General features: G+C 40.6%; 1 protein-coding gene across 1 annotated transcript; it reads left to right on the forward strand.

The window, feature by feature from the left end:
* Positions 1 to 2,779: 2,779 nt before the first annotated feature.
* On the forward strand, positions 2,780 to 8,353 carry LOC119912990 (mucin-5AC-like). Its single transcript, XM_038732292.1, has 3 exons — positions 2,780 to 3,026; positions 5,011 to 5,364; positions 5,683 to 8,353. Exons 2-3 carry the CDS (start codon positions 5,017 to 5,019, stop codon positions 7,705 to 7,707), a joined length of 2,373 nt encoding a protein of 790 aa, XP_038588220.1. The 5' UTR covers positions 2,780 to 3,026; positions 5,011 to 5,016; the 3' UTR covers positions 7,708 to 8,353.
* The last annotated feature ends 4,049 nt before the right edge of the window (positions 8,354 to 12,402 follow it).

Consider the following 12,402-nt stretch of genomic DNA (forward strand, 5'->3'; position numbering starts at 1 on the left):
CCCACCAGGGATTCATGGAGAGACGCAAGGAAACCATGTAGGGAGAGAAGGAACAAGGAATTATGTTTTTAGAGAAATGAGGGCCCAGTACCAATGTCCCCCCTAAGCCCTGGACCCTCACAGACTTTACTGACATCACTTGGAAAGTGATTGAGTGCAAGAGGCTGCAAGGGCTCAAAATGCTATACCCTTGCCACAATATCACATTACCTTGACGACACTGAAACACGATGCACACTTTTTATTTTATGTTTTTGCCTGTTTTTTGCAGGCTTTTGCCCTACAGAGTGAAGGAGAGGTAAATGTCAATCTCCATTTGTGAATAATCAATGCACTATTGTTGGTCAAAAAAGCATCATTAAGCAAAAACTAAAATAAATAGTTGAATCAATTCTGTGTGTAATAATAAGGTGATTGCATTCCTCTGACTTCATGTTCATCTTAAATCTATGTTGTGAAATTACCTGATTCAAGTTGACTATGGCGTGCTAAAATGTAGTTGAACTAGATTTACAACCCTTTTAAATGTAAAACCACTGTACACACCCAAATCAAGACTACTTAAATGTATAACAATACAGGTCATTATCATTTGCCCTGATAAGGTTGTGTGTAAAGCTCTTTTTTAAAAATAAAACCATGTATTAAGATAAAGACATAAAAAAGTAGCTTCTTATTGCATAATAAAAGTGGTGCATGGATGTAGAAGATTATTAAAAAAGATTAAAAAAAAACTAAACTGAAAACACCTAGCATTACATTACACAGGTTCTCCTTTCTTATATCAACTATACCATTAAAGTTTCCTCTGCAGTGGTTCAAAGAAATCCAAATAAAAGTCCAAATGAAAAGCAAAAATGGATAACCTGATTATTGAATTCTCTTGTGAAATAATAAAGGTCGTATACATAAACGACTGGGTATTATTAACAGTGCTTTACTACCTTTATTACCTGCCTGATATGGAATAACCCAGGGTTCACTGCAGGAGGCATAACATTGGCAAAGAGCACCTGGAAACAAAAAAATATCACTCAGATTGGACAGGTTGTAAGAGATGGATATATTGTTGTATTTGCTGAGTTGACAAATCAGTTTGGCCTGTAGGACTCTTCATTTTTACAATATGCACAATTAAGATCTGTTTTTAAGAAATATACATCTGTTGCCTATCCAGCAATCGACCCGCTCAGTGAAATACACCGATCCACTCCTCGCCAGTTCATCTTCAGTGGTAACCAGGTAGCCAGTGGTAGCCAGTGCAGCCACAATATAAACGCTGGCCGCCACAGACTGATTTTCGTGATTTTTTACTAAGCCTATTTAAAATCGTATTTGATCGCAGAGCGCCGTAGTGCATTCACGCAGCACTTCCTCCCGCTGGTCCCCTCTCTCTCTCTCTCTCACCAACACATTCTCATCTCAATGCGTCATAACTGACGCTTTCAGACAGCGTGCCAAAGCGTGCCAACACGCTCACCCCTACCTCTCTCGTTCTCTCTCCCTCTTGAACACCGCTGTCATTGTGTGTGAAACACTGCAGTGGGAGCTCAGGTCCCATAAGGAGGGTCTGAGCTCCCATGGAAGCAGTAAAACCATGCATCTGTGGGGGTCACTAATTAATTTATCAACAACAACTATATTGAATGTGAACATGTTTTCCTAATGAACTACGATGTGCACCTATTGACTGACAGAATGGCTGCACATCTCCACCAACAGCCACTATATTTATTAAAAAATACTGTTAAAATATCTTTTCATCTGGTTCTTGTGACCCAAGTGTGCCATCACACCCCTAATCTGAGCCCTATTTATGTATTTATTTATCTCCGCCAGTAATTTTAGTTAGTAGTCTATATTAGAAACCCCCATGAAGCTCAGATTATAACTTGAACCCCGGTGGTGACCAACGCTACGGCCAAGTCTTGAATTTAAATGAAAGTAGATTGCCTTTTGTCTAGTATTGTTTCAACATGCGTTAAATGATCTTGTGTCTCTGCCTTGCCCTAGTCTGCCACCTGTGTTTGAAAATGCTGCCTCCCTGTTCAGAATTGTATTCTCGAAATCACTGCCTGGCAGCCCTACGAAGCGTTCTTGGAGCCCTCTCACCTGTCTGCTACATTTACATTTATTCATTTAGCTGATGCTTTTATCCAAAGCAACTTACAATTACAAAGTATGTCAGAGGTTGCACGCCTACGGGCCACTAGGGGTTAAGAGTCTTGCTCAGGGACACATTGGTGGATGTGTCACAGTGAAGAGTTGAACACAGGTCTCTCACACCAAAGCCATGCGTCTTATCCACTGCCCCATCACCACCCCATGCTCACTTCTCAGTCCCACATTCCACAAGTAGCAATGCACCAATCAGAGTACAGTTTTCTGTGATAAGTGTTTTCTCTCAGCGTTTTAAAAGCTGTTTTCAATGTGTCAAATAAAAAAAAAATCTGAATATTTTAAAAAGCTTTGACAATATTGATGTGGCTCCGGCTAAATGAGTTTTGGCCCAGCCTCACTTCTTGACACCCCAAAGGAATTTTGATACCAAATTGAGGACAATAATTAAACACTGACAACAACTTAAAAAGACTGAACATTTTTTGACTCTGACCAAATGAAATGAACTGTGACAGTTAATTATACTTTCAGACAGCTGTGCTGCTGCACAGTCACCATAATTATCCAAAATTAACACCTTTTTTTCTCAGATCTTCCTGTCATCCATTTGCATAAGAGAGGGACATGAAAAGGTTTCTAACACTCTGAGGCGCTGCTCTTGTTGCTGTTATGATCTGAGTAGATTAGACTCTCGAAATTTTTGAGGAGAAGTAGAGAGGGAAGTCTTTGTTAACAGTTAGTATTCTTAGCAGCTATTGACTTTATGCATTGAGGTTTTAGATTTTGATAAATCATATTAGATTTGTTCAGCTTTAAATGAAAACAGATTGTTAATTCCACAATCGAAAGACAGTTCCTGTAAGACTCTTCTCTGAGTGCCGACTGCCACAGCCTCTCATCTAAAGGTATGGGTCCTCTTTGGGATAGGTGGACAATTTTAGTAATAATTTAATAAGAAATTATCAAATTGGTGTTGATGCTAAAATTTTACCCACTCAGTTGCAAAATCTGATGAATGATTGAGCACTTAACTATATGCTGATATGATTTAAATACATTTAGGAAAGGCGATCTGAAGGGAAGCCCTTAGCGGCCACACATTTTTTTAGAATAATTTAAGACTGGTGTGCCTTGTTAACTCAGTTGTTAGAGCATGGGACTCTCCATGTAAGGACTGTGTGTTTGATTCCCACAGTGTGTGAATATGTTTTTTTATCCTCTTCAACAAAGTCCCTGAATCTTTTTCAGGTTAATGAGTGTTTGTTTCTCTTAAAGACTTTCTTTGTTTTTATTAACAAAAAGGAAAGTTTTAGCGTCATTGTTATTAAAATTTAAATATTTCTCTGTGATACAAATATTACAAAAATATTCAGGGTCCCTTTATTGAGAAACCAGCTGCCTTTTGCTAATTAGTGTGCAACCCACATTATCCCGGTGAATAAGACTATTACGGAGGACATGAAATCCAGAATCCTTCCCTTGGGGATGAACTATTCAAATGCTAGTTAGCTACTTTGTTCAGTTAAACTTGTGTTATGTTGTACTGGAAGGGTGTACCTGTGTACTGAGCAAATGTGATAACTTAGCTGAAGTTCAGCTAAGGCAATAGGCTATGCCATGTCCATACAGGCTAAAAAAAGAAAATAACTAAAGCATAGCTTTAGTATGGTAACTTCATTGTTTTGATTGTAGGCTACTCATCTAATAACTATCCATTCTATTAGTTTGTTGTGTGCTGATAGATCTTTACATGATACAGACAGCTCTCCCTCAAATGTGAAACTAAGTCCATGTCACCATCAGTTATTGTGTGTGTATCTGTGTGTGTGTGTGTGTGTGTGTGTATGTAATAAGTGTAATTAAAATATTCCAATAACACTAAAATAAATGAAACGATTGATTTCCTTGTGAAAATAAACAAATTAAAAACCAAACCAAAACAAGCTACTCTGCATATTTACAAAGCACATATCAGAGGAAAATAGCCATTAAGTGGGGAAGTTCTGTGGTGACATGCTTTAGTTATTTTGTTTATCCCATTAACCTGCAGTGACTTGTCAAATGTGTGTTGGCAATTAGTTAATGCCTAATTTGCATATCAATGTGGCGATTGTGACACAATGTTATTAGACACAAATGTTACTGTGTTCACCTGTAGTGTCTCCATCAGTACATTAGGTTGTAAGGCCATGAGATATTGCCTTAGCTAAACTTCAGCTAACTTGTTACATTAGCTCAGCTCATGAGACATGCGTTAGCACGACATAGGCCTATATTGTCTTTTGTCTTTTGTTTAATTAGCCGTTGACATAAATAAATTTAGAAATATATAATATGGAATAAACAAATGCAAGTTGTATAAGAATAATAAAAGAATAGAGAAAAATAATACAACTATTTGCAGAGAAAGAACAACGTGGCAGATATTTACATGTGTGGCAGATATTTACATGTGCCAGTAGACTTGTCGATGTTTGCGACTGATCATCTGCTGCAAACACCGCCTCTTTTATGTGTGCGTGTTCATGGCTGGATTGGGAAACCATTGGTTGACTTACGGAGTTAATAACCAGTCTTGTGTGTCTGCTTAGCCTGATCGCCGTTGTTGGGATAGTGAAGGCAGATAACGAGAAGATATCCTGGCTATGTTGAACTTCCTTCAAACTACAGGAAACTGGTTTAATGTTTATCTGAGCTATTTATTACATTTACATTACATGAAACATTTATTAATTTAGCTGACTATTGAAATACATTTAGTCATTTAGCTGACTACTGCTATTCTATGGGTTAAGCAAAAGAAAACTAACTGTTGGTGCGGTTGTGGAGAAGTAAACTGTCATGTTTAACAATTCTTTGTTATTTCCTCTGACTACAAAAAATACACAGTGTGTGATGATGACATCCCTAAAGAGACGGTGTCTCCTGCTCCTTGCTGCCTTCCTCCTTCTGTCCTTCGTTCCCACAGTAACTGAAGTGGTGGATTCAATGGCAGACTGTGCTGAGTTTCTTCTTGAGCAAACTCCACCACAGGTCCCAGAAGTCTTGGAGGGTGGCAACATCCTGTACCAGAACCGATACAAACCCATTTGCCAGACTTTTAAGAACAAGAAAAGGTTTGTGACGCTCTACGACACAGAGAACAAGATTCCTGTGTTTTCTGCTTACAAGTATAGAGGGGAAAAACAGATTGACAGAAACGAAAAACAGAAGAAAAGACCCCCTTGGAAAATAGAGCCACAGGTGTGTTTTTCTTTTGTTCATTCATGAAAATATTAACTTTCATCTCCTCACACTCTGGCAGCAATCCACCACTGTTCCCGCTGGTGGATTGCTGCCTGATGGATTTTTACTTCCACAAGTGAGAGACAGCAGTGCTACGTTTTCCAAAACTGATCTTATTAAAAAAACTCCCTTGACCTTGAGAATGTGTTGCTCCTTATACTTTTTTGTTTTTATCAGTAAGTTGACCTTTGATTGGTGTTTTAATCAGTGTCAGCAGGTAATATGAGAATTGCTTATTTACTGTCCACCACTGACTGAGTCTTCCAACTTTTGCAGCTGGAAGAAAAAAACACCAACAACATGAGGGATGACAGATTAACCTGCCAGGCCAGCAACGATGATTATAAGAATAACATTGATTATAATAGAGGCCACTTATTTCCAAATAGTCACGCATTTGATAAAGATGACAAAATCTCAACGTTCACCCTGACAAACATCGTTCCACAAGCAGTGTCTTTCAATGGTGGCAGCTGGGAAAAAATGGAGACCTGTGTCAAATGCGTCCTGGAAAAGTATTGCATCAACAATAATGGTGTCATTGAAGGCTTTGTAGTGACAGGAGCAATGCCCGGCAACAACAAACTGAAGAAGAAAATTAATATACCATCCATTCTCTGGTCAGCATTCTGCTGTTACAGTCACAACTTGCAGAAGTGGATAGCAAGTGCTCACTGGGGGGAAAACATTGCAGAACCTAATTCTAAATATCTGCAGACAAAGACTTTGAAAGAACTCCACCAAAAAGTGAGCACAAGGGAAAAAAGATTTGAGGTGTTTCCCAGAACACAGTGCCCTCTCGACACAACTGTTGCTGAGTTCTTCCCAGAAATGATAACAACCTGCAAGTGCCCACCCCAAGCTTCCACAACATCTGACCCGCCCACTACCACAACTACCGTTTCATCAACTACTGCTACTCCTACCTTGATACTTACAACTCCAGAAACAACAACTACTATTTTACCAACAACCACTCCGCCTCCAACCACAACTTCTGTCTCATCAACTACCACTGCTACTGACCCACCATCGACTTTTCCTACAACACCTAAACCCCAAACTACTACATTTCCACCAACAACCATACTCTCTACAACTACCACTAAAGCTACAACTACTACTTCTACTACAACTACAACCACCACAAGAAATACAGAGAAGGAAAAGAATAATTCAGTAAGTAACAGGGGTAGTGGGCAAGGTGGTGGTGATGCAGGACAAGTTGGTGGTGCAGTGGCAGGTGTTGTTGCAGTAGTTGGTGGTGCAGTGGCAGATGGTAGTATACTGGGAGGTGGTGCTGCAACAGGAGTTGGTGGTGCAGTGGCAGGTGGTAGTATACTGGGAGGTGGTGCTGCAAAAGGAGTTGGTGGTGCAGTGGCAGGTGGTATTGTGCAGGGAGGTGGTACTGGAGTAGGAGTTGGTGGTGCAGTGGCAGGTGGTAGTATCCTGGGAGGTGGTGCTGCTGTAGGAGGTGGTGCTGCAGTGGCAGGTGGTAGTATCCTGGGAGGTGGTGCTGCTGTAGGAGGTGGTGCTGCAGTGGCAGGTGGTAGTATCCTGGGAGGTGGTGCTGCTGTAGGAGGTGGTGCTGCATTGGCAGCTGGTAGTATCCTGGGAGGTGGTGCTGCTGTAGGAGGTGGTGCTGCATTGGCAGCTGGTAGTATCCTGGGAGGTGGTGCTGCTGTAGGAATTGGTGGTGCACTGGAAGAGGGTGTTCCCACAGTGCCTGCTATGTCTCAAAGTTCCCTTAGCATATCTGCCTCTCTTACCTCTGGCCATGATACTACCACAACTAGCATTCCCTCAACTACTGCATCTTCTAGTACCACTATACCTGTAACTATAGAAACACCAACAATCAGCATTACATTAACAGCCACTGCTCCATCAATCACAGCATCTATCCCATCAACAATAACTGCAACTTATATAACTATTGAACCCCAAACTAACACAGCCAACCTGATATCAACGACAAACATTCCTGGAACTACTGAACTCCAAACTAACACAACCAATCAGACATTAGCGACTATCATTCCTACAACTATTGAACCCCAAACTAACACAACCAACCAGACACCAACAACCTTCATTCCTACAACTTCTGAACTCCAAACTAACACAACAAACCAGTGTGATGGCAATTCAAGTTTTCAAATAAACAGGTCAGGCAAACACTTCTGTGAATTTTATTACAGTCTTTTGCAGAAGGACTCACAGCAACACACATACGCTGTATACATGTATGCTCAAATGAGTGCAGAGAGCTCAGTGATCCTAGTATTTATCCAGCTTTAAGATATTTCGACTGTTACATTTACACAGATTAAGTGCCACATCATACAAGTCTCCTTGAGTCCAGGGTTACATACAATTTGTTTGGAATTCCAATTACACCAGACATCAGCAACTATCACTCCTTCAGCATAAAACACAAACAAACACAACCACTTCAACAACCTTCATTCCTACAACTTCTGAACCCCAAACTAAAACAAACACCAGTAACTATTGTTCTTATAACTTATGAACCCCCAAGTAAAACCAGACATCAGCGACTATACTTCTTACTACTTGTGAACCCCAAACTAATCCAACCAACTAGACTTCAACAACCTTTATTTCTACAACTTCTGAACCCCAAACTAAAACAACCAACCAGACATCAGCAACTATCATTCTTACAACTTGTAAACCCCAAACTAACACGACCAACTAGACTTCAAAGACAGCAATTATTACAACTACCAAACCCAGAAGTAACACAACAGCTCAGCACCTCAACATCTCCGAATGTTGAAATGTGAAAACATTTATTTTAAAATCTTGACTGTTAACCTTTAAAACCATTGTGAATGGATGTAATGTTTTGAAGAATTGTCATCCTTTCTTGACTGTTCAATGTTAATTTTTTTTCATCTATAATAAAATCAACCAAATGCCATTATCTTTGTAATTTTATTTTAGTAGCCACAAAATCAGAATTTTAACTTTAAAAGTTGAAGATACACAATGAAGCACAATCTGGATTCAATTCAAATCTGAATTGTTGTTTGGTGACTAGTGCAGTTTGTGTGAAAAGCTTGCTGACGTCAGCATAGCTGACTTTGTTGGATCTCTGTGAAGCACTTTGGTAATCTTGTTTCTTAAATTGTGCTATATAAATAAAATGGATTGGATCTTGAAGCAAAGCTTTGGCTGATAAGGTGATGAGGCACACCCATCTGCAAAGCCTTCTTCACCACCAGGCTGTTCATCATCAGCGCCTCCTTCAGCTGGTTTGTTTTGGAAACCTCCTGGTTCTCCATGGGGCAGGACCTGTCATATAGTGGAAACAGGTCTGAGACCGGCTTCTACATAATTAACGCCGTGGGCTGGAACTCTGCGCTAGACATTCCTGAGGACCAGGGGTCTCATTTATAAAATTGTGGGTAGACACCTCACTAAAAGTGTACGTGCGCCTAAAAGTCTAAAAATGCCTTAAAAATATTCAGACTTATAAAACCGTTCTTACGCACACTTGCAAGCAAGTTCCCAATCAACACACACATCACAATCAACTTGAAATATGGTGCATGTGAGGGAGCTCAATGTCCGACCCTTCAAACGCCCATAGTTGCCTATAAATGGTCCGTGAAACACCCCTTATTAATATTAATACATACTGACAGGAAGAAAAGGAGGCTAATTCTGACAGAGAAGCAACAAAACGAGATTTAACTCAGTGTGACACTGACATTCCTTTTGGTGAAGCTGAAGCATGTTGTTTGGTTGGTAAAAAACACACTTTCGTGCGACGCTTGTACACTGGAGGAAAGAGGGCACTGGAGCTCCACCCCTTTATAACCGATCTGCAGGAAGGCGCTTCCCTCTTGAGTAGTGACATCACTGACCGGAGGGGGACACACACGCAGGACGGGATGACCCAGGTACTTATTTGGATTCCCCTGTTCGAAAAGAGTGTAAACCAAATGATTTCCACTTGTGTTTAAACTTTTATTTGGGCTACACAAACAGTCCACTCACTTAACGAGGCTGCCGATGAGTTAAAATTAATGAAGTAGTGTTATTTTTTCATAACGTGTTTTTAGATCCATACGCTGCCACACAGCGTTTGACTCGATAAGGAAATGAACATGTGATAAAAATACATGAAACTATGCACTCGTATTTGCTCAACTGATGCACTGAAAATGGCAAAAATTTAAATGAAATTTGTCCTCCTGTTCACTTTATTTTGGAGAATAAATTTCAATGCATGCAAGTATTAATTAATATGATTCCTGATTAAACTGTCCAACATATTCGAGGTGATTTTCAGAGATGCTCACAAGTCTTTGAGCTAGAGTCCAAGTCAAGTCTCAAGTCTCTCGTGGTTATTATGAATGTTGTATCACCTGCTGCGTTCAATCCAGGTTGCTAATAAAACTATATAGCTATAAGGAATTCTTTAACTGTAACCTACTTTTAATTTACAGAGCACAATCATGTAATGTGCAATGCAATTATTGATGGTTTATTAAATACTGTAAGTCAAAACACTCCCCAGACTGTTAAACCCAGTGTAACATTAACTAAATAAAAGTGTGACATTGCATAATCAACAATAAACCTGTCTTGTTTTTAACTTACAGAGCACAACCATCTAGCCTAATTAATGACAGCTTTTAAACTACTGTAAGTCAGTAAAATTAATTTTTTAAATCACAGATTTTAAAATTTGATTATCTAAATGTTATTTTATTAGGTAGGCTAATGTTGACATTCACTTTACAGACACATGGTTATATATATATTCAGCACATCGCTGCTGCTAACTTATGAGCACTGCTACTAAAATTTCACTCAATTATTGATGTCAAACGATTTTCACCCGCACGCTGTGAGCACGGCTTTGCTAGCTTCCTCTCCTCATTCATCAAAGGACGTCTACATTACGTGACAGCTGCTGTTATAAGAGCAGCAGAGTTGGGTCTTTTAAGGAATGCAGTATGTGTGCGTGAAACGAGAGTCAATCAGTCTGTCTGGCAGAAAATGTACAGTCTAGGTCACAGCGTGTCTGTTGATGAAACGGACGCGTTTCCCTAACTGCTGGAAAGTTATTCTGGGACCATGCCTGGCCACTTCAGAGAATCATGAGGCGTTTGGCAAAATCCAGTCTGGGTTCCATAAAAAACATTCTACAGGAACTGCATTAGTTAAAGTTTCTAGTGACATTATGATGTCAGCTGACTCTAAGGAATACACAGTTTTGGTCCTACTGGACCTTTCATCTGCTTTTGATACTATTGATCACAGTACTATGATAAATAGACTTCATGATCTGGCTGGGTTGTCTGGATCAGTTTTAAAATGGTTTTCATCCTACCTTTCTGGTAGAAGTTTTGGTGTTTATGTGAATCAGATCATGTCTGAAACTGCAGGGTTATCATGTGGGGTACCTCAGGGTTCTGTCTTGGGACCTATTCTGTTCCTTTTGTATGTATTTCCTCTAGGAGAGATAATTAGTCAATTTAACAACATATGTTACCATCTGTATGCGGATGATATTCAACTGTACTGCTAGTTTAAGTATAAATTGTCTTTTCTAATCAACTGCGTGACTAGTATCAAACAGTGGTAATGTGACAGAAACACTAATTATCGCCCCTTAGGCTCATCTTGGAGTACCACTCTAAACAGATGCTAGGAAAACTAGCTATTGTAATGTCTGCCCAATCTAAGCAGCTTGAACAGCAGCTTGAAAGCACCAACAGTCACTGAGTGAAGCGGAAAAACGCATCACTGAGCTACAAGCTCCTCGCCACCTCCCAGAGGAGGGTGGAGTCGATGAGGAGAAAATTGAGGAAAAGAACGTTTAGCTTGAACACTCACTCTTTCAGCAAGAACAGGAGTTAGAGTGGACTAAAAATAAACTTAAAGATACAACTAAAACCCTTGACCAATCAGAAATCCTCCTTAAACAAGCAGTGGGGGAAATCAAAGAGCTAAAAATACAAGTCAAGGTTCATAGTAAACTTAGAGAAGTTGAACAAAACCGTGTACAAGATATGCGAAGACAGCTAGAGGATAGGGACAGAGTAACCCAATCCCTGCTACAGCGGGAAAGCAAGGAGGGGGGAGTTGGCTGATGCCAGAAGAGAGTTCCAGCTCTCACGTGAGATAGGCCAACATACTCACTCCTACGAACAACTCCCAACAGTGAGAGACAAGGCTCGGGGAGCGAGCCAGCCTCAGGAGGATGGTCTCCATGAGCACTCCCACGACTGATCCCACAGCATTATATGACAGAGCGCCATGTAAATAGCCCTCCACTTTCTCAGGTGAAGACGGCTTATTCCCCTCGGCTGCATCCGCCGCCAACTGCTGACCATGACTTAAGCCATTCTGACAGGGACTTAGACAAAATAGCTCGCCACATAACACGCTTTGAGCCTAAGGCTACAGGCTCACATGAGACCAGTATCTATCTAAAAGATCTTGAATACTACTTGAGGCAATTCCCTGCTGCCACCATTGACGACAAGATTTACCTGATCAAGGTGACACGCCAGCCTAGATATGTCACTCTGCCAGGCACTGGTAGAGGAATATTCTGACTTGACATCAAAATCATGTCTAACAGCTGCACTGGCTGTTAAGCAAGGGAGGCCTCAGACAAGCGTACTTCAGTACCAAAAATGAGCCAGAGATGGAGGAAGAGATAAATTTCAAATGCCTCTTTATCCAAAACCTCCATCCCACTACATCATCTGGGTGCGGCGGCCTACCCATGCACCCAAACCAGTCGACAGCTACGCGAGTTAGCTACAAAAGGATTTGAAAAGCAGACACTCACCATGACGAGGCAATCTGAGCCCCATGGTGTCCTCACTTTCAGCATCAATTCTCTACAGGTGGAGCCAAAATGAGCTCCTGGCCTTGAACCTCCTGCGTCCAACACGCACTGCGCACCTCCCAGACTTGCAGACCAAGCCAGAAGCAGAGGTGCAA

This window comes from Micropterus salmoides, unplaced genomic scaffold, assembly GCF_014851395.1.
Source record: "Micropterus salmoides isolate LMB-PRFRI ecotype aquatic unplaced genomic scaffold, ASM1485139v1 Ms_hic_scaffold_2, whole genome shotgun sequence".
Taxonomy (NCBI): Eukaryota; Metazoa; Chordata; class Actinopteri; order Centrarchiformes; family Centrarchidae; genus Micropterus; species Micropterus salmoides.

What these genes read in the sequence shown, in the direction of transcription:
- LOC119912990 (XM_038732292.1), top strand. Translation starts at nt 5,017, where the DNA reads ATGATGACATCCCTAAAGAGACGGTGTCTCCTGCTCCTTGCTGCCTTC. An exon ending in CTTGGAAAATAGAGCCACAG is followed by an intron (nt 5,365 to 5,682) that starts GTGTGTTTTTCT and finishes CAACTTTTGCAG; the next exon opens with CTGGAAGAAAAAAACACCAA.